Source organism: Thermobia domestica, chromosome 17 (assembly GCF_964235325.1).
Source record: "Thermobia domestica chromosome 17, izTheDome1.hap1.1, whole genome shotgun sequence".
NCBI lineage: Eukaryota > Metazoa > Arthropoda > Insecta > Zygentoma > Lepismatidae > Thermobia > Thermobia domestica.
Genome location: NC_137470.1, coordinates 104,074,442 through 104,101,812, shown reverse-complemented (window position 1 = coordinate 104,101,812; position 27,371 = coordinate 104,074,442). Strand labels below are relative to the sequence as shown.

The 27,371-nt window shown below is 36.6% G+C and overlaps 1 protein-coding gene across 1 annotated transcript in view; it reads right to left on the bottom strand.

Moving 5' to 3' along the window:
- The window catches only part of LOC145674113 (putative choline-phosphate cytidylyltransferase), an 87,608-nt gene that overhangs the window by 13,246 nt on the left and 46,991 nt on the right, over positions 1-27,371 (bottom strand). The window contains exon 5 of the mRNA XM_081743937.1: positions 16,492-16,713. Coding sequence (XP_081600063.1) covers positions 16,492-16,713 — 222 coding nt within the window. The remainder of the gene's footprint in view (positions 1-16,491; positions 16,714-27,371) is intronic.

The window sequence follows — 27,371 nt, the reverse complement described above, 5'->3', positions numbered from 1 at the left end:
GCTAAATGCACAGTAGTGTAACTAACACTACAGTACTTAATCTTGTAACATAGTAATCTCATTTGTTTCCATTATAATTACATTGTACTACTACTTTTGCTAGTAACAACTAAAGTATTAGTAAAATGTGTAATATGTGTGCACTGACAAGTAAACCTTACGTTTGGGTGCATCGATTTGCTGGCTGAGACACATATGAGAAAGTAGTACTAAATGTGGTTAGTATTTCAGTGAAGTTGTAGGTGCCAAGCTCCAGAGGTTTAGGAGATACGGCTACCAGAACATCACATGGAAGTACAGAATAGTCTTCATACAGTTGGAGGTAAAAGCTCTGTAAGACCTCTTGTAACGACAAAAGGTGAATAACAAATATATGGGTACATATCAGGACTAGGGGGAAGTCATATAGTAAGGGTATACCTGACGGCGGCCATCTTGAAATCCGCCATTTTGAATTAAGGTTAAGTTTTTAAAATAGGAATAAAGTCATGTGATACATGATTTAAGGCGCAAATTTAATCAGAAGAACAATGGTGACAATTTTTATTTACGCGCAATTGGTAAAAATTTAAAGGGAAATTAAATATTGTTTCAGCATATGTATTAGTCCTTTACCCCACCTTGTAAATTTTGTGTTAATGATAATACTTAAATAAAAAGCAGGTGGATAAATATTAGGTCTATGGTAAGAGTTGCCTTGATGGCGGCCATGTTCAAATCCTCCATTTTGAATCAGACAGAAGTTTTAAATAGCGAGCGAGAAATAGATGTGAACAGGATACAAGAAATCAACGAAATGGCGTGCAAGTACAGCATCAAACAACTAACATTGTAAGCCACCATTGTATTTCTGATTAACTTCTAGCCCGAAGTCATCTATTGTATTACTCTATTCCCATTTAATTTTGTGCTGGTTAATGATAAAGCAAAAATGGTTATACCGTTGGATTTATGGTAAAATTTGCTATTAATAAGGTGTCACTGTTATGCGTTTTGTTTAAAACTTAACAGTACAGATCGATAGTATATCACCTTCTTAGTAGAAATGTGATCAACATAAGAAAAATGGTGCTTATTGTAGTGTGATATACAAAGGAGAAACAGATAGATAGTCAAAAGGTTTCTGAGGGCAAACAAAATATACATGTGAAATTGAAAAAGATATGAAGAAACTGTACATTGTTAAATGAATGAGTCGCAGCAACATTACGAAATGTATACCTTCCTTGGAAAGAGTCTATCTTGTTCTGGTCAACTTGTACCAAGGGTCGGCACTTGGTATTTTTCGTGAGAAATATTTCGGCGCCCTCTGCCACCTCTAACATTTTTACACCATCATTGCACTGTTATTTCTTTAAGCGTAAAAGGAAACTTTTACGCAACGACTTTCATTATGGTATTGATAATTAATTAATAAACCAATTAGAGTGACGTCCGACAATTATAACAGGTAAACGTAGGAATACGCGACAAAACGTACTAGCGACAAAACGTACCACCGACAAAACGTATCACTTACCCTGAGGGCTGCTTGTGATGGATTTTCTAAAAATACTATAAATAATGACAAGCGACAAAACGTACCACTTGCCTGGAGGGCTACTTGCGAAGAGTCTTGCAATCAGCCATCAAATAATGTCAGGCAACAAAACGTACCACTTGATAGGACGGTATATAAGTATATATATAGCGGCCAAAATAAGGTTAAAAGTTGAACAGATTGGTGGTGAGAAAAGTAGCGATGCAAGACCAAGACTAAGAATAAGGGATGCAAGACCAAGACAATACCTGCAAGATTCTCGCCACATCAAGACCAGGAAAAATCTTGTATATGCGATATTTGAATATTTGTTGATTTCCATCACACTTTATCCAGGCTTTGGACCAGAGACGGATAGGTATTATTAGAGAGGCGCGGGCGCTTTCTCCCACAAGGGCCACCGGCATCTCAATGTCACAAATCAATCGCACAGTTTTCTTTCTACAGGAAGTCAATAGTATTAACAATTGACAATTGAAACCTGATATTCTTTCATCAGTATATTATTCTGAATTGTTCAAAATATTATATGAAGTTCAAGGAGAACGTATACTATATTACAAACTTAGCAGATGTTTTAGTGTACTAGTTTTTGATGCTACTGTATCTATCACTTTTGCATTCGAAATATTTTTTTTAATAAATCTTTTTCAATAGACATCAACAAAATGTTTTCAAATGTTCCTGAGACATGGTACTCGTTAGCCTATTTTTAATGTATTTCAGTTTATTTCAATTTTGAAAACTTTCTTTCACATGTTACCTGAGTTACGGACAAAGTCAATAAAAAAGGCACTTCTGAAATTTCTGTTACTTGGTTGAAGTGGCTGAGTCCAAATAATCCATTAAGTACATTGCTTCTTGAATCTTGAAGAAATACTCAAAACTACCATGTCCAATATTGTATTGAATGCTTCGAAGCAGTACTTGGTCATTGGATAGAAGCAGCTTCATCTTCATATTCACAGGAAAAATCTTTGTCCATCTCTGAAGGCGAATTGTCGACAGGTCAATAGAAAAAAAGAAATCACGTTCTGTCTTCAAATTTGTTATTGGCCCATTCTATAAGCTTAATGCTGCATTCTTAACGGATTCAAAATCATCTCTCTACTCTTTCAGTTGGAACAGAGTAGTCTGTACCATCCGATAGGACTACACTAGCAGCACCCTCTATTTGGAGATAGTTTGACAGAGAGGTCGTCACATGAAATATCTTAAGGAACATTTCTGATGTGCGAATTGTTTTGAACTTGAGAAGATCTTTTATATATCCTTTCACTTTACAGCTAGCTTTTGGTTTGATATTTTCTGTAGAAGCAATTTTTTTAAATTGTTATGGTCAACTATATAGGCCTATATACAAAGCACTTTTGGGTTCGAAAAATGACCAAACTTTTTCTAAAAAACAGTGTGTTTTCTACCATCTTGTTTCCGCAATAACTGTAAGACGCCTTTGTTAACATTTGATCTTCCAAATGTACATTCATTGATAAGACTCACGCATAAATATCGCAGTCATTCAGCAGAACAATGACACAGAATCAATGCAATTTTTTGTCAGATCGCAGATGACATGATTGAGTATATGAGCCTAACACCACACATGTAACTGAGTTTCTTAGTAGTTAAGCGGTTAGCGTATGCGCCTTTATCGTGGGAGACCTGGGTTCGATTTCCGGTAGGAGCTCATGTGCTTCGGATTTCCCGTAAATCAGTATGTCCCGTCTCATATAGCCTCGCTGCTAAAAGGGCCGTTAAACTCAAAATCAACTGAATCACACGTGTAACTGATCATAGGCGAATTGAAAAAAATCCGAATATTGTCCTTGCATGTTACTTGAGCCATCGGTTGAATTTCAAATACACTTCTTAATGTCAAGGTTCAACTTCTGCAGCAGTACCACAAAGACACTGGCCTGTGGTAGATATGCATTTTACAATGACAACAATACTTTGTTTAACAACCATTTTAACAACATACCGTAAAACAACAGAGCACTGGCCTGAAACTACTATATCTTGAGTAGTGTCTAATAAAACAGAAAATATTAATGCTTCAGAGACTTCTTTCGAAAGATCTTTTCTGATAAGTGTGCTGATAGCATTCAAAACATAATTCACCGAGTTTAGCAAAGTTATACGACCACTATCCTGCTTACTTCCCCGTATATGACTCTTCTCGGTTACCTTATCTAAATTACTTTTAAGCGGAAGATCAAATTTGCTTAAGAAAGGAATAATATCCAAAAAGTTTCTATGGTCTATAGCTGTGTCTTTCAGTTTATAGGCTGCTACATTTCCTCTGTAAATGAGCCCTCTTTTACCAGTGAGTTTCTGCACTTTGACAACTCGATACATTACCTGTTTGTTCTTCTCAACCTTATACTGCCGTTGTTTTACCTGTTCATGAGGAAGTAGTTCCTTAACACGAAGTAGTACGTTTTGTCGCGAGTTAAATATCCGAAATGTTTTAATTAGTCCATGACAGGTTGTAATTTATATAAGTGGTACGTTTTGTCGTGGAATAAATATCAGAAATGCTTTAATTAATCCATATTAGGTTGTCATTTATGACAGGTCGTCAAAAGTCGTACGTTTTGTCGCGAAAATTCAAGTGGTACGTTTTGTCGCTAGTACGTTTTGTCGGGACACCAAACGTAGATCTTAACTTCACTTGCTTATATCCCAAAATTATATATATATATATATATATATATATATATATATATATATATATATATATATATGTATATATATATATATTGTTTTAATTTTGACAAATATCACAATTATATGTTGTTTTTATATTATTTGCACGAATTAAGAAGAAAGATCTCAAACTCTTGAAAGAGAAATTTGAGATTTGTGTTTTGAATTCCCAACTGCCGGAATTGTCCCAACACTGGAGAAGTCATGGTAAAGTTTTGTAGCTTGTGTTGTATGTACATTGCATTGAAATTTGGACAATTAAGTCATAGGTCTGTTTAAACCATTTAAAATAGGATTTTGAAAGGTCTTCTCTTTTTGTTTAAAAGAAAGTTGAGCAAAACCGACAAGGGGTTGTTATTTTTACTCTACAGAAACAAATAACAACCATTTAAATAGGAAATTTCGCTAAATATTTTTATAGACTTTAATTTATTTAAAACATATACAATCCCTTCCTAGTTTGGAAAATGTAGGTAGCCTCTATTTTGAGCTACATTGAATGATTTACTGAGAGCGGAACATAACTAGAGACTTTCCAGTCAATATCTGAGTTCGAATCTACTGGGAAAAAATCATCTTTTTTACTTAGAAACCCACAGCACATTTTCTTCTTTAAATTGCACATTCTTTCTAATGCGAATGCTGTCAAAATTCTCCCAGTTTTTGTCATAATTGCCCTATAGCATAAAAAGGGACAATTGTAATACCCCTGCTAAATCATTTCAGTTATTGTAGTAACTACATTAATTATTTTTAATAGTGCTTTGGAACATGGTAAAATCACATATACAACTAAAAACATATTTGAAAAAAAATAGCTTAAAAGTTAACAGGAGTTAAAGTGTTATAAAATTTTTGTGCAAGGCATGAAAGCAGTTTTTATTGCTTAAAAAAGCTACTAAAAGCAGTTTGTGAAATCAATTAAGTTCGCGATGTGTAGGTACTATCCTAAATAATATACATTATATTGATTTGAACTAAGAAAAACTAACTTACTAACTCTATGGCCTATGGAACCCACGTTCATAAAAGCTTTCCATTGACTTCTACCCCTAGCCAACTGGATCCAGTTTATACTTTGTATTTCTATTTCTGCGAGATCCATCTTAATATTTTCCTCCCATCTGCGCCTAGGTCTTCCTAATGGTCGTTTCCGAATTGGGGTTCCAATGTAAAATTTCAAGGCGTTCCCACTTTCCTACATTCTGGCTACCGGCCCTGCCCACCTGAACCTCCTAGATTGGACTACTCTAACAATCTTTAGTAAACGATATAAATCATGTTATGTAGTTATGTAGTTTCCGCCTTTTACCATTCCCGATTCTCTTGTTCCAAATATTCGTCTTAGGATCTTGTTCTCGAAAACTTTCAGTCTGCGTTCTTCCTCAGAGTAAGCGACCACGTTTCGCAGAACAAGTCATGATTGTCGTTTTATAAATTTTAAGTTTCAAATTCCTCGACAGAATTCGCGGCGACAAAATGTTTTGAACTGAATAATTTCATGAATTCCCTGCGTTTAGTCGGCATTCAATTTGTTCCTTAATATGGTTTTGGTCTGTAAATATTCATCCTAGATATTTGAAAGTATCCACTCTATCGAAAGTATTGTTTGATATTTTGACGCATCCATAACTTGCAGTACTACGATCTCGACAGACTTGCATGCATTTAGTTTTATCTACAATGCTTTTCTTCTAACTGAGTCATAAGCCTTTCTACAATCAATAAACAGTTGATGTACCGGGGTGTAATATTCCCACTTTTTTCGAATTAAATTGAGCTATGAAACTAAAATATTTAGAAATTGTAGGTTCTTGCCATAATTGCCCCAGTACAACCTAATGTTTGGATTTTGAACGCATTTTTTTACTGCTGTGCCATTTAGAATGACGTTTTAATGATAATAATAAACATATACACACAGTAAAATAACATAAAACACATATGGTCGATTGCTTTAATGTTTATCAGACGTTGATGTTATAATTGTTCATCCTATTAGTGTTACAAACGCAACACGCAAAAAACACCGGTCACGCCGCTCCACATAGAGGCTGTCTAATATGCTTATTCATGATCTAGCCCTACCTGTAAACCATGAAACACTAGTCACTAGCAGAAACATCAACGATGCCATTTGGAATGACTCTTTGTAGTGCTATTAGATTTTGTTCAACGGTGGAACAAGTTTCAACTACAAATTTTAATAACTTTCTGAATATGTAGTTGATTTCATGGAATAAAATTATGATTTAAAATTTATGAATAAACTAAAGGTTTATTATAATTATATGTAAACATTTATTGAGGTCGCTTCAATTCGAGAGTGAGAACGTTTAAAACGCTCTAACTCAACAAACTATTATATAAAAGATGACACGGTATAAAAGTAAAGAAGGAAGGAACTCTGTAAATAATGATGTTAAACTAACGCCATACCCAAAATAGACGTTTACAGTTTTAATTTTGTAAACGGAACTCTCTGAAGCTGAGGGCAAAACATTTCCCGGAAAAGAACCAAATATAGCAAAAATTTATACCAAAAGAGTTTTATACCTGTTTCTTAGCTTACAGTACTTTTTCTTGCCTACTAGAGTGCATTAGGTAATTACTAAAACACATAGGCTAGATACTTGATAAGATAGTTAGGAAACAAAACTGCATTTGGGATATAGTGGTTGCGTAATGTACACTTGCTTTTGGGATATAGTGGTTGCGTAATGTACACTTGCTTGTAAAGACTACAAGGTAACCAAAAAAGCTATTGCCGTTCTAGAGCAATGATAAACAAAGAATAATACAGTGGACGGTACGTACCTTCAGGTTTCGAAGAAATTTTCCTCAACATCCAACACTTTTTCCAACATTCCTGTACCTACACAATAACCTGATAACAAAATTCGGCAGTCGTGGTCACAAAGTCCGTGACTGCGTTACGCCAGTCTGCATCATTTGTGAAGGATCTCCCACTAAGGTGGATGTTGAGGGAATGAAAGAGGTGGTAATTTGTTGCCGCAAGTTCCGATGAAATGGTGCATGACACAGTGTCTCACAGTCAAGTTTCTGAAGGGTCTCTCGGGCTCTGTTTGCCATATATGATTCGGATTGTCGTCCAGGAACAACACACCCTTGCGAGTAACCAATGACGACTACTTTGCCGCCCCGCACGGTCCACCCTTTGCAATTGCTGAGAGTAAATGTAAGCAGTAATAGTAGTGATGGCCTAACCAGAAGAAAGGAGCTTGTAGTGCACCATTTACCCAAACAAAAAGCATAAGTTTTCGTGCAGATGTGATCCTTTTGTATGATGAATATGATTACGTGGAGATAGCCAATATCTGGTACGCTTAGGATTGTCATAAAGGACCTATTTTCCTTTACCAGTAAGCAAGCGATCAAAGATGGTTGTGTTCAGGTGCCGACTGAGCAAGGACTCGTTGTTACTTTTTGGCTGCCCAAAACTGTGGGGTACCTACTTACTTAACTTGCATGACTTCTCTACTCTATACAGGTGCAGTCTGACTGTTCCAGCGGAAACATGGAACCTTTCTGCAAGTTCATCATACGTTGGATCACGGTCCTTCTCGATGGCTGCTTTGAGTGTCTCGTCATCCAACACTTGTGTTCGTCTATTGCGTGTTGCATCCGAAAGGCCTGCATTTCTCGAAAAGAACTTCTGGAACAAATGCCTAGCGGTACGTTCGTTCACGGCATTCCCCTCAAATGCCTGGCAGATGTGGTGATTTCATGTGGTAGCTGAAAGGCTCATTTTAAACTCATACAACAAACACGCTCCAACAAACTGCTTCGATACCTCCATTGCTCTTTGATATTGGATGAGCTATGACTGCTGCATATGGGCAACTTGCCTGTATTATTGAAATTCAGACTTACCTCTGATCGCTTGGCAGACACGCATGTCATTTCGTTTTCTCCCTGTGAGTGTATGATTAACGGGAGGTGAAAATCAGCAAGATTTTTTGGTTACCTTGTGTAAAGTAATCAAGTTCGTAAAGTAATCAAGATAGCGAATTTCGGGTTTAACATATGTCTCACAAGTACTGGATGTTGTAAATGCAGTTGCTTAACTGTAGAATCCTCTACAGGGTAACAAATGGGAAACTTGAAGAAGAAAGTCATAAAAAGTCATAAAAGTGAAATGTCATTTTTTCCCGAATATCCTGTATTACTGAAAATGCCCTCCGTGTCTTTAAAAAGAAAAGCTTTCTGCATCTCTCGGTACAGTGCTGTTGGATTAACACAAGTTTCGTTTTGTTGTTACTGTTCTTATTGTTCTATATTTTGCCGCCATTATTGTAACTGTTTAATTCGAACAATTGTTACCATTTATGTTAAAGTAATTTAAGTAATTTAATTTAATTTATGTTAAAGTACTCCTGTTTTCTTGCCTCTCGTTTGCCATATCTTCAAAGTTTGGAAAAAGTGTCGGTGCATTTCTGATGTTTGCCTCTTTTTAAAGTGTACCGAAGGCAGCTCCACGAATCGTACCGGAACCTCCGATGTATCAAACGTGAAGAAAAATAGTTCTATGGTTGGTGTAGGAAAAAACTGAAATCTTTAAGTTTTATGTCCCACGATTATGTCGGTTAGGCTAAAGGACACGGTGATGGTGAAAAATGAATAAAATGGTGAAATTAAGAAAGTGGTAGGAAACGGGAGAAACCAGAGAAAACCTACGAGCACGGTATGATTGGTGTAGGGTGTTCACGAATTTGGATGCTATTCCTGAACCATTTGATACTTTACACGCAGGAAAGACATGATTGTATGAAAAGACAGTGACTGGCGATAAGTCTGGGGTATTTTCCTACACTCACTTCCGAAACAAATGAGTCCAATCTGGTAAAGAAACGTTTCGACTCCCAAGAAACTCAGTCATTCATTTTGGTCAAGATGTCCTACTGACAGCAGTTTTGGACATGCGAAAAGTTATCTTAGTACTCGACCATTTGGGACCGCTGTGACTGTAACTATGTGTGCTAATACATTAACAAATACATATTTCAAATGCCAGAGTGTTTCATGACAACGTTTACTCCTGTGTTGCTAAATATGTTCCTGCTAGAATTGCTCAGTTTGGCTGGAAGGAAGCTGGGTTCTTCAGATTTTTGTCAACTACTACGGTCAATTTATTCGGTTGAATGTCGAATCCATTGCCCGCAAGTGTTTATGTACAGAAATCTCATATTTGTAAATGCAAATATAGTAAAATTAGTGTCACTCTGGAATAAATTCGTGAACATATATTTCTTTTATTGACGGGGCCGCGGTGGCTCAGTGGTAGAGCGTTCACCTCTGGTGTTAGAGGTCCCAGGTTCGATCCCAGCCCCTACCAAGTGAACTTTGTGGTGGACAAACATCGTGTGCGTGTGTTTCTCTGGGTTCTCCCGTTTCCTCCCACTTTCTTCATTCCACCATTTCACTCATCATCACCGTCTCCTTTAGCCTAACCGGCATAACCGTGGGACGTAAAACTCAAAGATTTCATTTCATTTCTTTTCTTTTCTTTTATTGAAAAATAGGTAATACGTGTTGTTTTGTTGTGTAGGTGTTTCAGTTTCATTAGCAGTATAACTTTCGACAGGAAAAATAATAGTGCACATAACTTTTCAATTTCTTCTCCTAGTTTTTGATCATAATGGCCTTTGTAATTCTAAGCAACAATTGCAATACTCTATTCTTATACAACCTTACTGCCTGAATACGACATAATCAAGTGAACCTCTGTTTCAACCAAATAATATTGAATATATCAACATCAAACTTCAAATAAAATCAATATTTTCAGAAGGTGTATTATAAGAAATGCAGAGGTTATTTCCGATCTAAAGTAACGGTATCAAGATGCAGTCTAGGCCAGTCCAATTAGAATTCTCGTATATGGTACTCGTGGGCATAATTAGTAATGATTTTTTTCTCTTTAGAGAATTGTTGTTGTAGTGCTCCTAATCAACATGCTAAAAGTCCTCAATGATCCACCTTGTGCTAACTCCGAAATTTTGGAAAATGGCAGACGATTATACATCTTCATTCGGTTCTCTGCTAATTTCTCAAAACAGTTAATTTTAGAAATAAAATGAACTAGATCAATTTGCAAGAGCAGAAAATTTTCTATTAGATAGAGCTTTTACATTTATTACAAAAGGTAAGAATTCTATTAAAAATATGGCCAGTTTTCGGATCAAATTCTAAATTTGCTAAACGAAATTGTCACTTCTCAGGATTTTTTAAATGATTTGGGGGATTAATTGATCATTATTCAACTCTGAAACTTAATTTCATATTTTCGGAGACCCGAAGGATAAACGCAGACCATGATGAAGTCAAAAGATACATTTTTATTAGAAACCCTTGAATCTACTCAAAGCATACCAATAATGAAATTTTACGGGAATATAGACGAGTGCTTACCAGCAATGGTCGCGCAATACATTAAACTGAATTAGGTAACCCGATGACTGATTGTAGTGACTTGCTTTGAATGTGGTAAATGCGTAAATACTCTCTGGCAACCATCTTTAGATAACGGAGCATATAGCTTATGAAGTTACTGAAGTCAAATTTCTACCATATGTGCATATGCCAGCAACAAATTACGACACCATAAACACTGCTCTTCACTACGCTTCCAAAGTCTTCCAAGAAGCAAAACAAAAACATTATTTTGTGACGTTCGATCAGCCACTATACATAAAAGTATGCAATATCATAGCTTACTCTAGATATTTCTGAACAACAGAGTGCAATCGAACACATCATATCAGGCAGCGGTTTGATTATGGACCGCGGTTTATACTACAAATTCGATTGATAAATGATGTCTGGTCACCACTTCGCAAAGGCTATTCGAGCTCACTTGTAAACAGAAATAGCATTGGCACATATTTTGCTGAATAACATAGACATTCCCGACAAAATAAAAGTAGAAATATCAAACACTGTCAAAGAAGGTATCAATGGATTAGATACTGGCGAATCCATTAAAAGTCTCTGCAGTAATTAAGGATCTTCTAAACAAATTTCAAGATTTCCTTACATCGACAACTGAAAAGAAACCAACTGCAAAACTTTGGATGCAATACTTCCATATGGTGACTATTCTAAGGAACTTCATAAACGATTGGTTTCATATGTGTGAAACAAATGATGCCGCTCTTAAGTGCTGCTGGCCACTTAGCATATGTCAAATTTTGTTAAATATACTTTCAACATATGAGCATTCTTCATACGAAGTTAACCGAAATGGAGATGGAAGCATTCACTTGAAGTTTTGCAAACAGAAGAACAGACAAATTATAGGCTGGGCTATGGACGAATGTGATTATTGAACAGACACTTATGAAAACCATGAAAACTGTTGGAGGTCTCAGTCGAGGAAGTGAAGTGTTAGAAAGTGTTCTGCCAAAGTGGACACAAGGTGCTCCAGTATCCACTCTCTCAGACGGCTGAAAGCTTCGGGGAATTCTGCAATGTAGGGTCACAGTGAGCCAACATGTTGATCTCGGAAAAACAAGAATGAGAAAACTACGATCAAGGTACGAAGATATTTGTAAGGGCCTTGAAATATAATGTCAATTTGCAAGGAATTATTGTCCTTATGGACAGGTGTCAGTGCAGATGGTACTTTCAGCAATGATAACCTTCGTAAAGCCAGGAAGAGGTAAGGTACCCACTAAAACGTACTTTGCCACGCAACCGAAAGAGAAGCACTCTAACCTCAAAGAACATTTTCTGTTCGCTCATGCTGTAAGTTGTTCTGATTCTGACACGAATTCAGCCTTCTTTCACAAAGAATAGACCAAAGCAACTGTACTACTTAACAAGTGAGAAGACATTCGGATGCCCTAGGTCTCTTCAATAATCCTCATGCTCCCAAAAATGAGATTTGAGAACAGGCGAAATTTTCGTCCTTGGATTATATGTAGCTGACAAATCATATGTCTTGGTGATTACAAGTATAAATGTGTTAACAAAGAAAAAAGTAAAATCGAAGTAAAGTTGGAAAGTCTTCCTTCCACTTCACATGCAGCCTCGATACACATGTGCAGGATTTTCCACCAAGTGTAGTTAAGGAGAAGGAAACAACTTGATGCAGAAGAATGGGGATGGAAAGCTCATGGAAACATTCTTCTACCTAACCCAATGACACAAGCACCGGCATCTGACGACTTAATGACACTAATTTTATGCCCTGCATTGAAACAAAATGTGAAGAGTTTTGTTTTGCAAAAAGCACACATGATATGCATTAATCTTAGCGCTTACTGAAGCAGCATGGGATGTAGTAATCAGCCTACAATATAAATGGTAGATGATGAGAATGAAGATGAAAATGAGAATAATTATTACATTCGTTGATTAGGCCTACACGGAGACCACGTAAAAAAAGACAAAATTGGCCTATTCTCAATATGGTAAAGCTGGTGTGGAAATGAGCCTTACAATCATCATAAGTATTTTCTGCTTTTGGGATTTATAAATCACGAAGCGGAAAACATATCTTTATTAGCAAAGGTGAGTTGACTACATAAGGAAGGAAACATTTCTCTGCGCTCAAATGCTCAAGAAATACTTTACAATTTATCGTTTATAACAAAAAATCAATTAGAGATGAGTAATTGTCAATTATCCTATAAAATTACAGTATTCTGGCAACACAATTTTCGATTGATTTATAATTTCAAGACAGGAAAACTGACCACAATTTTTGGAGAGAATTGAGTATTGAAGAAAAATGTGAAAGTTGTATTTCATAGAATATTTTTACTCTTTCGAAATGGTCCAGTTAATTTTCTTTCTGAAGATAGTCATTTTCGAGAAACTAGCCAAAAACCGAATGAAGGTGTCTGATCGTCCGCCAGTTTTCCAAGATAGGGCATCAGCACAAATCGCATCATTCAGGACTTGTTGTATATTGATGAGGACCACAATTATAACAATCTTGTGAAGAGAAGGAAGAAAATCACAAATATATCTCGCGGGCTGTCGATGTGCTCACCACATATCACTTCACCAAAAATGCCGTGTGGATGATGACAGAATGCTTACCGTTTGAGAGAAATGTGAAAGTTCTATATAATAGGAAATTCTCTGCTCTTTCAAATTGGTGTAGTTCATTTACTTTCTAAATTTAACATTCTTTAAGAAATTAGCGAAACATCGAATGAAGATTTGTGATCGTTCGCCATTTTCCAAGATGGCGTAGTTAGCACAAGTAATATTATTCAGGACTTTTAGTATGTTGAATAGGACAACTACTACTACAATTCTGTAAAGAGAAAGAAATCATTACCAATTTTGTCCACGAGAGGTACCTAATTCGACTAGTGTACTTGTTCAGAAAATCCCATGACTCCAATAGCGATGGTAATCTATTCGGAGAACTTGCATTCAGGCTATCGCTCGGCAGCAAATTTTTCATGGTAGAAAGCTGGTCTAAAGTGTATAGCCTCTAGTAGCAACTACTTCCTACCAGAGATTCCCATTGGTTGCCAACAGTGAGAGGCTGTGCTGTGCGAAGATCTTTCCAGAGACCGAAGGTGCGATAGTCCATGGCTGAAGTATCCGGAAATTTAACTGGAATGCGAGTGAAGAGAATATCACGGATACCAATATCTTCTGCCTGTTGAAGGAAAAGGTTCATCAAAAGAAAGATACAGTCGGATAGTTTGTCCTGGTAAACTCATATCTGATTTGTCTCCTTCCTACACATGCGAGGAATATAATAGCAATCAACTGGTGTCAAAACGTTGGTCTGATAATAATTAGAATTCATTCCGGCATTTCCGGCATTTACATTGTATATCTTTAATTTCCAATCTTATAATATAAATCAGCAATGATTACGAATTCATTGCCAAACGTTTTCCTATATTCGCGGTTCCATCTTTGGAAGCTTCTAACGCTACGTTTTACGTAGAAAATTGAACGTAGTTTGTTTCAAACATTTGATGAATACATGTTCCATATCCAGCTTGCCAAGTTATTTGTACTTGTTGCTCTATAGATAACTTGCAGATACGCTGATGCGACGTCCTGCAATGTATTTTGGTAAGCGTTTCTGAACATGACTCTTTCGACGCTTCTCTAACTCAAAATCATGATGAATTATGGCGAATTGTCTCGGGAGATGTTTTGCAATACCTCTGTGTTTAGCTGAGTTCCTTTTTGTGACAAAAGCTTGTACTTTCCAGGTAGTAGCTGATGTACTTCTGATACCAGAATAGTGTTGACTTGTTCTGTCTTACAAGAATCGGCTTTTCCTGTCCTTTTTAATACATGTATTATACTGTTCTTCGACGTGGTGAATGCACGTTTCCTGCACATCTTGATTGTGACACTGTAACAGTATTTGGAGTGGGAAAACCATGTTATGTAGCCCACACATTACTAGCCGATATTTGATGGCATTCTTCAACACAAACATTCATTACACTCGTCACGGATAAACTGAGATAAATTTACCAACACAACTGTTGAGGCCATTCACTTTGAGTTAGGTCGTGCTACTATCGCTTGTGAAAGTAGCCACAAAAAATTGGATGCAAATTCTATAAATACATAAATTAATCCCTAATAATAGTGAAAATTGTCACGCTCTAGAGTAAAACCATTCGAAGTAATCAAGCATGTGCCGCTAGACCATCTACAACAAATCTAATTTTTTTCATGAATGTTTAACCTCTATCAGGATACTTCAAAATCATAATTATTTTTAAACATATCGCAGCGACGCTGCTTCTGCCGCCATTTTTCGTTTTCTCGATTTCAGGCGTTTACGTTGTTTTGAATATATCAGCATGTATTTGTCCTAGCAAATTGGAAATTGCTGGGGTTGCCCAACTTTTGCAGAGCTAAAATTCTGTCCTCTTAACATTTCGCCTAAAACCACTTGAAAGTGGTGAAATTAGGGCCTACAGCAGCAACATTTTTGGAGATTGAAGACATATTTGGGAAGAGGAAGCAACTGACGTGCCGGTCTGGATTTATGTGTGCATGTAGTAGGAGGTCATAAGCTTATACTCAGAAATTTGCAGACCTATAGCTGCTTCCAAAGGCCTGAAAAAATATCGTACACTTGAGGAATTTTGTTAATTTGCCATATTTCACTGTACAATATCTCCAATGACCCTGGATAAAAAGATCTGAAATTTTTGGAATAGTTAGTCCTTTAGCACACAACAAACGTAGAGTATGACATCATTCATTAATACTTTGACCCTCTTCTGCTCAAAAACGCAAAACGCGCTTTGTTGTGTGTTACGGTATACTAAAGGACTAAGTATTCCCAAAATTTCAGATTTTTTTATCCAGTCCCATTGGAGATATTGGACAGTGAAATATGGCAAAATGGCATAATTCCTCATATCTAGGATATTTTTCAGGCCTTGATAGCAGCTGCAAGTCTGCAAATTTCTGAGTTAAACGTATGACCCCCAACTACACGCACACACAAATTCAGATCTCTACGTTAGTTGCTTCATCTTCCGAAACATGTCTTCAATGTCCAAAAATGTTGCTACTGTAGGCCCTGATTTCACCCCTTTCAAGTGGTCTTAGGGGAAATATTAAAAGGACAAAGTTTTAGCTCTACACAAGTTGGACATCTTCAGCAATTTTCAATTTGCAAGGACAAATACATGCTGAAATCTTCAAAACAAAATAAATCCCTGAAATCGAGAAAACGCAAAATGACAGAAGAAGCTGCGTCGCTACGAGATGTTTTAAAAAATAATTATTTGTGGTTTTGAAATACTCTGATATAGTGTAAACATTCATGAAAAATTAGATTTTTTGAAAAAGGTCTGACGGCAATTTTTCATTTTCTCGATCACTTGGCATGGATTGACCCTCTAATTGAATGATCAAATTTTTTTCAATTCTATTCGCTTCCCATCGATAGGTATCGTCACTAGCAACATATAAATAATAAGGAAGAACCTTTATTTTGTGTAAATAAAAGAACGGGAGGGAATAAGTTATGATTCTCAAGTCTCACATGTACAATTGGCGGGAGAAACATTAAGAAGTAAACTTCGTTTAAAATCATTATAAACCAAAACGTACAAATATAATTTCATCCCCTTTTAAAATGTGTTATCCTCATAAATCTCTCAACTGTCTGCTCATAAATAAGGCTTTGTTTGAACCCTATATTGGAGATAATAGATCGATTCTTTGAATACTTCTTTTTAAAATGTAAAATAGTGCTATGTACTTACATTTAGGAAAGACACATTAAGTTCTTTCGCACTGTATCCCCTTGCCAGGTTCCGTCTGACATACGTATCATAGTCTCGAACAATCCTTGCCACAATATCTGACGTAGAAACACCTTCTGTTCTTTGGGTAGCTACAAACATTCCTTTAGCTCTCAAAGGAGCATATATATCACTGCAAGCGCCTGTGGCATACGGTTCTTCATCATGAGCTACGAAGTCAATCTGGTTATAGAAAATTAAACAATATGTAAATTTACAGAGTTATACTATTTTAGTTTCTGAAATATAGAACAAATTAAATTCTTATATATAATGCTAAATGACATTGGCAATCAAAATGTTTAATAGAAATCGAAACCAAACTTTATTTCTCGGAATACAATATTCCCAACCAATCTTAGGAAATCATTGATATTGTAAAGTTTATATATATATATATATATATATATATATATATATATATATATGTGTGTGTGTGTGTGTGTGTGTGTGTGTGTGCAGGGGGTAGGTCGAGCTAGGTAGAGTAAATTATAGTTTGGAATTATTTAATTATTATTGTTTATCATAAAAAAGATATAATTAGTATTGTATAGAAATATTATACGATGTATTTTTTTTAATATGAGGTAGGGAAAGGTGATTTGATTTAAGGTTTGAGCAGCCTAGGGCAGGATTTTTACAGAGTTCTGAAGTAAGTTCTGAAAGGATTAGGACCATAGTCATCAACAGCACGCGTAAATGTTTGGTCTAGCTCGTTCTATAGAAACTCGAACCGACTTTGGTACAGGTATAACTTAATAATCGAAAGCATGTTAAACGTTTTATATGTCTATTGTTATTGTCTTGTAAAGAGACTTGAGCACAATATTGGTTGGAAACATCTTCTCTGAACTGTATAAAATACACACTGCCTGTACACTATTACATCAATTATAAAGCAGCTGCACTTATTGTATCTCATATGTCTAGTATAATTCTAACATATGAAGGGCTGGCGGGATAAAAGGGATAAGTCCACTTTTAAAAATTTTTCAGGAGAGCAAAAACAATGCTCTGGAACCAAATAAATTTTGTCTTTGATAATTTATTTGTAATTTTTCTTAGTGATTTTAGAAGGAGTGGTCCGATTTATTTCACAATCAACAACACCATTCGAAAGGCATTGGTTCAATGTATAATTGGACATAAAAGCATCCCTTCTGTGAATTGATGGACTTATCCCTTTTATCCCGCCAGCCCTTCATATATCTAACAAGGTATACTAAAATAGGATTCCATCTCTTAGCTAATATTCCGCAGCACCTTTGCAGTTGCCTAGCATATAGTGGCTATTTTTTTATCCGAAGAACTGTTTAAATTTTGAAACGTATAATATGTTCCTAAAAGAAAAAAAAACACAAGTATTAGGTGATATCAAAGGTCATGTTGGTATGATGCATACATCGTATCCCATGTTCAGAAACTCATACATATCTTGCAGTGTGGGTGGTTCATATTATTTGTAAATAGCACCATTTAGTATACACGGTACATTAAACTTCTGAAACACATCCAAGTAGGTTTCAGCTGTGGGTGTCTCTTAATAATCAAGATATAAAGACGTGATTATCAGGTTGTAAAAATTAGTTGACACGATATGTTTATTTTCAGTAAGTCACTTCAAGTTTCCTCATCGCGTGGATTTTCACATCCTCAAATCCTATGTATGTGTCTGTTTACCAATGGGAAAAATATAGATTCATCTCAGGAACGAAGTTCTGATCCTTGTTACTTATTACTAACTTTATGTCTTATTTCATTGTCTGTAAACTTCACTAAAATAATTAACTTCTGTGTATGGAGTGCCTTCAACGCTTATTGAAGTGCATTAAATTTGTACAAGTGTCCAAAAAAAAGTCTCCTTTATTATAAAGTGAAAGTGCTTTATAAATTGTTGTGAGATGATTCCTGACACCGAGAAAAGCAAAAAAAAAAAAAAAATCCTATGAACATAGATCATATTGAGCATATTGGAAGGGCTAGCGAGGGCCGAACGCAATTGAAACAGTAACTTCGAAGATTTAGTTATCGAGGTGCAGAGAGAGAGAGAGACGTATTTTCGTCAGGCACATCACATGAGATGTTCGAACTGTTCGCCATGGAATCAATGCATGCATGACATCAGATCAAGGGGTTCGATAATATGTGGGTCATGGTGAACAATTGCACAGGAGTTATGAATACACTGTTCCAAGTCGTTGATAATATTGATAGGAGGAGCATACACCACACCTACAGAAAAAAAAATCCAGAGGATTCACACCTGTAGACCGGAAAACACAATATGCTGGACTGCCATGCCTGATTTAACGTCTTAGGAATCTTTGTTATACCACAGGCGAACATTCATACTAATGTGCGCGGAATCCCCATCATGCATGTACCTCACGTCGTGGTGAATCGCTAGGGGAACATTTTCCAGTCCTTTGGGTAGCGTATCCTGCAGAAAGGTCAAATATAGATCTCCATTCAGTCTTCGAGGTAGCATGTATGTACCGATCAGTTGGACAATACCACATCATATACACTGAGTCCAAACGGTGTTGATGATGAGGGGCAACCGTACCATGCGGTTGTGCATCTGTTCACCTGTTTCTGTTATGCAAGTTGATACCATCCCTTTCAAACGTGACCTCGTCAGTTAACAGTACTCATGTCTGAAACAACATGATGATAGTGGTCTCTTGAATGAACCACTGGCAGAATGCTTTACGTGATTGGAAATCCGCTACTGTCAGCCTTGTACTTACGCAGGTAGTGTGGGTAAAATACATTTTCATATACTTCAAGCCACAAAGTCATGTGACTAATAATATGCATTTCACGTCTAAGTTCCCTCGTACTCGTATCTGGCTCATTATCTAGAGTTTCCAACACACATTCATTCCTAACATGTAGTCGTATGCGACAGAGTTGACCAACATCCACATGTACAAGTAGTACGATCCCTGTTTCACACACGCATCAATAAATAGCTATTATCGAAGTCAACAAATTTCCGAACCCATATTTATCGTTTGTATCTGGTTTCACCCACGGCTTCCATCCCTACATATTGTCCCTTTGTGTTTGTGTACTGGTGGGTCTTACGTTAGGGTGGTACCAATTACAACGTAATGCAGTACATATTAAATGTGGTGTGCAATCCGGACACGGAGCGAAGAAACAAACTGAAACGACCGATATATCCGAGGCATTGCTGCTAAATTGGAAAACAAGTTCGCTCCTTCTGCTTTCATTAAGATAATAGCGTCTACTCCAGGGAGAACCGAATAAAAAAAAAAGAAAAACTACCGACTTCACTATCGCATGAGGATGTTGTCCATACGTCATCATTTCTACACCTACTTAGCTCCAGGCGCTAATCTGCAGTACATACAGATACCAAAGGAGATTTCAAACATCAACGCTTTGGGTCCACTGAGCATGAAATCTGTACCAAAGCTAGACATTGCTGTCAATTATTACAGCATACCCGTTTTTGATGTCGATTTTGAATTCCAAGTTGGCAATCCTGTATCTCGAAACCGAAGTATGCTGTGCGAGTTATATGAATATAAAGGGTGTCCAGAAAATCTGTTGCAGCCCCTAGAAATCGCAAACGGTGAGACAGATGCCAAAAGAGGAAAACACGTGTTTGATCATTTTGAAAGTACAACGTATCAAAGCAAAAAGTGTTGTTCCAGGACCACCCATAGGGTCTCAGGCGGGGTACAACTCAAAAATTACAAATGGTAAGGGGATCAAGTAACATATCAGATATAACAGGGAATTGAAAAGCTGTTGGGAAATGAAAGAAGACGGAACATGTCCCGACTCTAAAATTACCCTGTGCAAAAAGACGGCCGGTCAAAATGTCTGCAAAACACGTCATTGTAAAGTGTATGACCACGAAAAGAAACCTGAAACGGCGAGACAGATGTCAAAACAGGAAAACACATCTGTCATCATTTCAAGAATGATTGAAAGTAAAAATCTTTGTCCCAGTGTCCTCTGAAGGGTTCCAGATGGGGTCGTACTCAAAATTTTCAAATGGAAAGGGGAGTCAAAGTAGCATATCATTTGAAAGCTGTTGTTAAATGAAAGCAGATAGAAAACCTCTGGACACCCTACGATAACACTGTGCAAACATCTTATATTTTTCTTCTTTCTGTAGTTGATTTTAGTTTGTTTTCACTTGAATTCTTGTTCTGAACAGAAAGAAAGGAAATACCCTCAATGTGAGATTCTACTCTTTGAGCCTAGTAATGTCTAAATAAATAAAAAATAATAATATAATAAAACAAAAGCAAATTGAGAAATAAAGAAAATAAAAGAAATGACTTTGACATCTTTAAGTTTGGAACTGACTAGTTAACATATAATGTACTGTAGTGGTATTTATGCTCGTTGTCTGAATTATCAAGTATGAAACGATTCAAAAATCTTCTTGCACCGGAAACAGCGAATACGTGCAAGTGTCTCATAGTGACAAGTGCTGATTGCATAATGGAAAGCGAATGAACTTGGAGAACCGAAATGTGGATGTATATTTTGCACAGGGTTACTCTAGAGAGTCAAGACTTGTTTTGTCTTCTTTCATTTTCCAACAGATTTCCAACAATATGCCACTTGGCTCCCCTTTTCCATTTGAAAAGTTTGAGGAGGACCCCATCTGGGACAACGGGGAGGACCCTAGGACAAATATTTTTAATTTAAATCATTGAACTTTTGAAATGATGACAAACGTGGTTTGCTGTTTTGACCTCTGTCTCAACATTTCAGGTATTTTTGGGATGGCCATAGATTTTACAATGACGTTTTTGCAGACATTTTGACCGGCCGCCATTTTGCACAGGGTAATGTTAGAGATTCGAGACTTCTTCCGTCTTCTTTCATATCCCAACAGCTTTCCAACGATGTGCTACTTGATCCCTTACCATTTGTAATTTTTGAGTTCGACCCCAACTAGTACCATGTGGGTGACGCTGGGACAACACTTTTTACTTTGATGTGTTGTACTTTTGAAATGATGACAAACGTGTTTTCCTCTTTTGGTATCTGTCTCACCGTTTGCGATTTCTAGGGATTGCAACGAACTTTCTGGACCCTGCATATGCATATAATTCGTACTATATATGCATTCGGAAAATTTTTATTATAGTTTCGTAAAAGGTGTCATTGGTACTTTCGATTGGTGTATGAACCATCTTCCACTTCGATATAATCTCCCTCTCTTTCCTTGTAAGAATCCACTAAGCAATTATATCGATTGTTACGCTAATAGATGGTGCTAGTGTCAACATCTATCGACATTAAATGCCATCTTGAAAGAATCTATGTAACTACATGATGGATTGGTAGGTTTACTCTATGGTTCTTCATCTGCGAAGCTGCCTCATAGCTCAATTCGCGTAAGTAAACAAGGGCCAGAAAGGTAGACAATTTTATATATATATCGGAAATTGTTAGTACACAAGCCAAAAGGTGTTCTAAAAATGGTGCACACTGACCACAGAGGGCTATTGTACAGGTCAAAGTAAAGCACACACACACACACACACACACACACACATATATATATATATATATATATATATATATATATATATATGTGTGTGTGTGTGTGTGTGTGTATATATATATACATATACTAGCATCAATTACCTGCTTCGCTGGGTTAAATTAAGAAAAAGTAGTAATATGTTTCGTTAGTCAGCGACTTTTTACTATTACTATATATATATATATTTCTCCCATCACACCATTTTGCGGGGCTCAATTTGGATTTAAATGGTATCAGAAGTGTCACTGTTCATTCCAACGACCTCAAAAACTATAGATTCGACACTAATATCGGTCATTTTCGATCATTTGTACACGTCTTTCCCCTACTTTAAGTTACATCGTCAAAGTGGTATAACAAAAATCATCTAATGTTCGAACATAATCTAAGTTAAAAAATTGATCGAGATCGGTCCGGTGGTTCAAAAGTTATTAAGTTTTATCTATATATCTCCACCTCCTTCCTAATCCCTTAAGTTTTATCGTCAAAGTGAATATATTAAGTACCATCCCAGGCCCGAATCTCATCTATGTTGAAAATTTGATCGAGATCGGTCAAGCGGTTCAAGAGTGAAGTCACATAGACAGTCACTTTCATTTTTATTTTATATGTACAAATCTCCTCCTTCCCCTCTCCCTCCCTTATGTTGCACCGTCAAAGGTATATGATAAAAAATATCCCAAGCCCGAACGTCATCTATGTTGAAAATCTGATCGAGATTGGTTGGGTGGTTGAAGAGTTATTAAGTTTCATTTATTTTTACATGTTTGCCCCCCTCCCCCTCTCCTAAGGTCTACCGTCAAAGTGATATGATAAAAACCACCCATGGTCCGAACTTCATCCATATTGAAAATTTCATTAAGATTGGTCCTGTGGTTAAAGCGTGATGAAATCACAAAGATGGTCACTTATTTTTATTCTTTCTACATATATTAACCCTCTTCCCCCTCCCCTAGGTTCCACCGTAAAAGTGAAATAACGAAAACATCCCAGGTCCGAACCTTATCTATGTTGAAAGTTAGATCAAGATAGGTCTGGTGGCTCAAGAGTTATTAAGTTTGATTTATTTTTATAAATGACTCCCCTCTACCTCCCCTAAGTTCTACAGTTAAAGTGATATGATAAAAACCACCTCAGATCCGAACCTCATGTATGTTGAAAATTGTTTTAACATCGGTCGGGTGGTTTAAGCGTGATGAAGTTACAAAGAGAGCCACTTCGATTTTTATTTTTTTAATCATATATCTCCTCCACCCCTCCCCTTCGTTTCACTGAAAAAGTGAAACGAGGAAAACATTCCAGATCCGAACCTTATCTATGTTGAAAGTTTAATCGAGATTGGTCGGGTGATTCAAAAGTTATTAAGTTTTATTTATTTTCATATATTTCCTCTCCTCCCCTCCCCCTCCCCTAAGATCTACTGTCAAAATGAAATGATAAAAAACTTTCCAGGTTTGAACTTGTTGAAAATGTTGAAAATTTGATTGAGATCGATTGAGTGGTTCAAAAGTAATTAATTCACGAACATAGTCACTTTTATTTTTGTATTTATTGATTTTTGTATATCTTCCCCTCCAACCCTTCCCTACATTGCTCCGTTAAAGTAAAATGATAAAAGTCATCCCAGTCCCGAACCTCATCTACATTGAAAATTTTGATGTAGATCAGTCGGGTGGTTCAATAGATAAAGTGACAAACATAGTCACTTTTAATTTTATATATATATATATATATATATATATATATATATATATATATATATATATATATATATATATATATATATATATATATATATATATAATTTATACCTTTATGATGGTCATCCGAAGACGTGATTTCCACTATGTGGGAACATCGCATTACAGGTATATGAGACCACACAGTTAATCTACCATTCCATCAAATATTTACATCGACTCTTTGCAGATGGCGGTTAAAGCCGATAGACGTTGATCTGTTGTCGTCGGTACAAAAATAAAAACAATAAACTTGCTAACAAAAGAGTAAATACTTACCAAGTTAAACCAAATACTTTCTACAAAACTATCCATATTCCAGTTATATCAGTGTAATTTTATTGTTTTGTAAAGAATCACAAATAAACAATTGTTTAAAAAAAGATAATGATTCAGATCAAATGACTAATTAAATTCCGATAACAAATCCTAGCATCATTGCTTAGATTTTTTATAATACCTCACCATAATCTAGTGAGATCTCAAAATGTGAGTCCATACATCAATTTTGAATGTTTTTCTTTAACACTAGAAGTTTGCTTGGGGGTCTTTTCTGACCTCAACATGATACACTGTAAAAATCGTTGTGTTATTTCAACGACATGCCTATGTGTTAACACGATTGTGTTAAAACATAACACAAATCGGTGTATAGAACAACTCACTCTTCATTGGAAGTTATGTGTGAAATGCCGGTAGTAGAAATGACACACAGCCTGTGTGTTAAATTAACACAAGTGTAGAATCTTTGGTGTCGTTTTCTGCGTGATTGCCAAATATGTTGGGCATCTAATTATAAAGGCTTATGAATTGAAGCTACCGACAAACTCTGTAGAAAGAAATACTTAAACAAACCAGGCATATGAAAAATTTCAACATGCAAACTGCGCGAGTTTTCAATTTTTTGCATAATGTTTCTGAAGAAATATGTCAACAGCGAGAAACAACATCGTATTACTGTGTCACTTCTACACTGCACTAGAGTTCACCAGTCAACACCGGGGACTGTGCTTCAAACATGGAGGAAAACAAATAGAATTACGATAAAGAGGCAAACGTACTATAATAATATAGGTAAGAGTGTCTTATCATTCTTGAACAAGATGTTGGTGAAGGTTGTGTTTTGCACCATCAAGAAATGCTTCACAATAAATGTTGGGAGGACGAAAAAATTTTTTATGGAGATTTTCTATATGAAGTGTTCTGTAGTTTACTATTCTTATTTTAAAATTTGAATCTTTGGTAAGCGTAAGCATGCACACCACATGGTTTTCCAACACAGAAAAGTGGTTACATTAACACCACACATGGAGTTATTTCAACACCAAAATAGGTGTCTCAGTAACACAGAAGTGGAGTCGAACTAACACCAAAAACGTTGTTAATCTGGTGGACTGACCTTTAATTTTATGGCAGGGAGTGTTGAATTAACACCAAAACGGTGTTCCTTTTACGGCTTTGATCTTGAATTATGACACAGATTGTGTTAAAATAATAAGAAAATGATGTTGAAGTAATACAGAGACTGTGTTACATTGATGCTTGACATGGTGTAATATTAACAAAAATATTCAACACACTACACACCGTGTTATTTTCTTCGTGTTGGTGCAACACCGCCACAAGTAACACTCAACACTTTTCTCCACTCTACCGATCCTGACATGGTGTCGTATCAACACCGAAAATACTAACACAGATCCAATTTAACACCGCTGAACACCGGTTATGTGTTGAAGACGCAGACCCTTGTGTTAAATGCCAACGCCGCGGGGTCTGCGTTGAACTACGCCGCATAGTGCATAATTCAAAAGTGCATATTTCATCAATTGTCAATATGGGGGCGCGGTGGCTCAGTAGTAGAGCGTTCACCTCCGGTGTTTGGGGTCCCTGGTTCGATCCCAGCTCGCGCCGTGTGGACTTTGTGGTGGACAAACACCGTGCTCGTGGGTTTTCTCGGGGTTCTTCCGTTTCCTCCCACTTTCTTCATTCCACCATTTCATTCATTACTCATCAGCACCGTCTCCTTTACCCTAACCGGCATAATCGTGGGACGTAAAACTTAAAGATTTCGTTTCATTTTTCAATTGTCAATATGTGCAGAAAATATTTCCTAGAAAGTGTAATTCTGAGATATGTTTCCAATAGAGTTTTCAGATATAACCTGATTTTAACAAGGGTCCAAAGTAGGTAGGGGGTAAACCTTGACAGCAACGCACATCCAATGCTTTGGAGGGAAGCCAGAAGTCTTAGAAACCGGCAGCTCCATGTTTCTTTGTGTTCGGAATAACACGTGATGATATGCATTTCGTCACGGTATATTTCACATTTTCTTCACTTATAAGCGTGAAACAAAACATCCCAGCTTGCGTTCTTCCGAGTACGAGAGACCGTGCTGCTGACGATCCTCAATATTTCCGACATCGCGCCAAAGGTATCCGTGTTCAGTGCTATCAAGGCTTATCGTTCGCCTACTTTGGGCCAATCATAGTCAGAGTCTATCTCAAAATTCGGTTGACGGAATATCTGGCAATTTCACCTTGGAGGGAATAATATGTACACCCATTGAACATTAATGTAATATGCATTTTCGGATTGTGTATGCGTGACTTCATTTACGCTGTTAAGGACCACCATCCAGAGTCTCTCGAATTCGAAATAGGGGCTCTTGCAATTTGGTTTTCTTGCGATTTTGGACAGCCCTAGCTCTGAAACTATGCACTTTTCGTCAAATGCCTATATGAACTTTTTCTCTTATTTTGATGTGAGGAATCACATATTAAAGTTTGTCGGTATAGTTCATTAACACCCTATAAAACCCTATACATACATACATACATACATACATACATACATACATACACACACACACACACACACACATATATATATATATATATATATATATATATATATATATATATATATATATATATATATATATATACACTGGGTGTTTCAGATAAAACGTCCAGTGCTTATAAATCCGAAACGGCTGAGAATGAAAAGATGAAACAAAAACTGAGATAGGAAAATGTCATAGGACGCATCACATGGTGTTGTTGTGGTGACCCCCAGGGTCCTCTTTCAAAGGGGCCCAGGGGCCAACTTCAAATTTTCAAATAGGAACATGTATTGAATCATACCTCATTCAATAGTACTTGAAAAACGAAACAACTTTTGTAGGAAACAATTTTCGATTTGGGCCACCGTTTTTAAATGGCCGCAAAAAGTGGGTCCTATATCAGATAAAACGTCCAGTGCTTATAAATCCGAAATGGCTGAGAATAAAAAGATGAAAAAAAACTGAGATAGGAAAATGTCATAAGGCGCATCACATGGTGTTGTCGTGGAGACCCCCAGGGCCCTAATTCAAGGGGGCCCAGGGGCCAACTTCAAATTTTCAAATGGGAACACGCATTGAACCATACCTCATTCAACAGCACTTGAAAAACGAAGCAACTTTTGTAGGAAACAATTTTCGATTTGGGCCACCGTTTTCAAAATGGCCGCATAAAGTTGGTCCTGTATCAGATAAAACGTCCAGTGCTTATAGG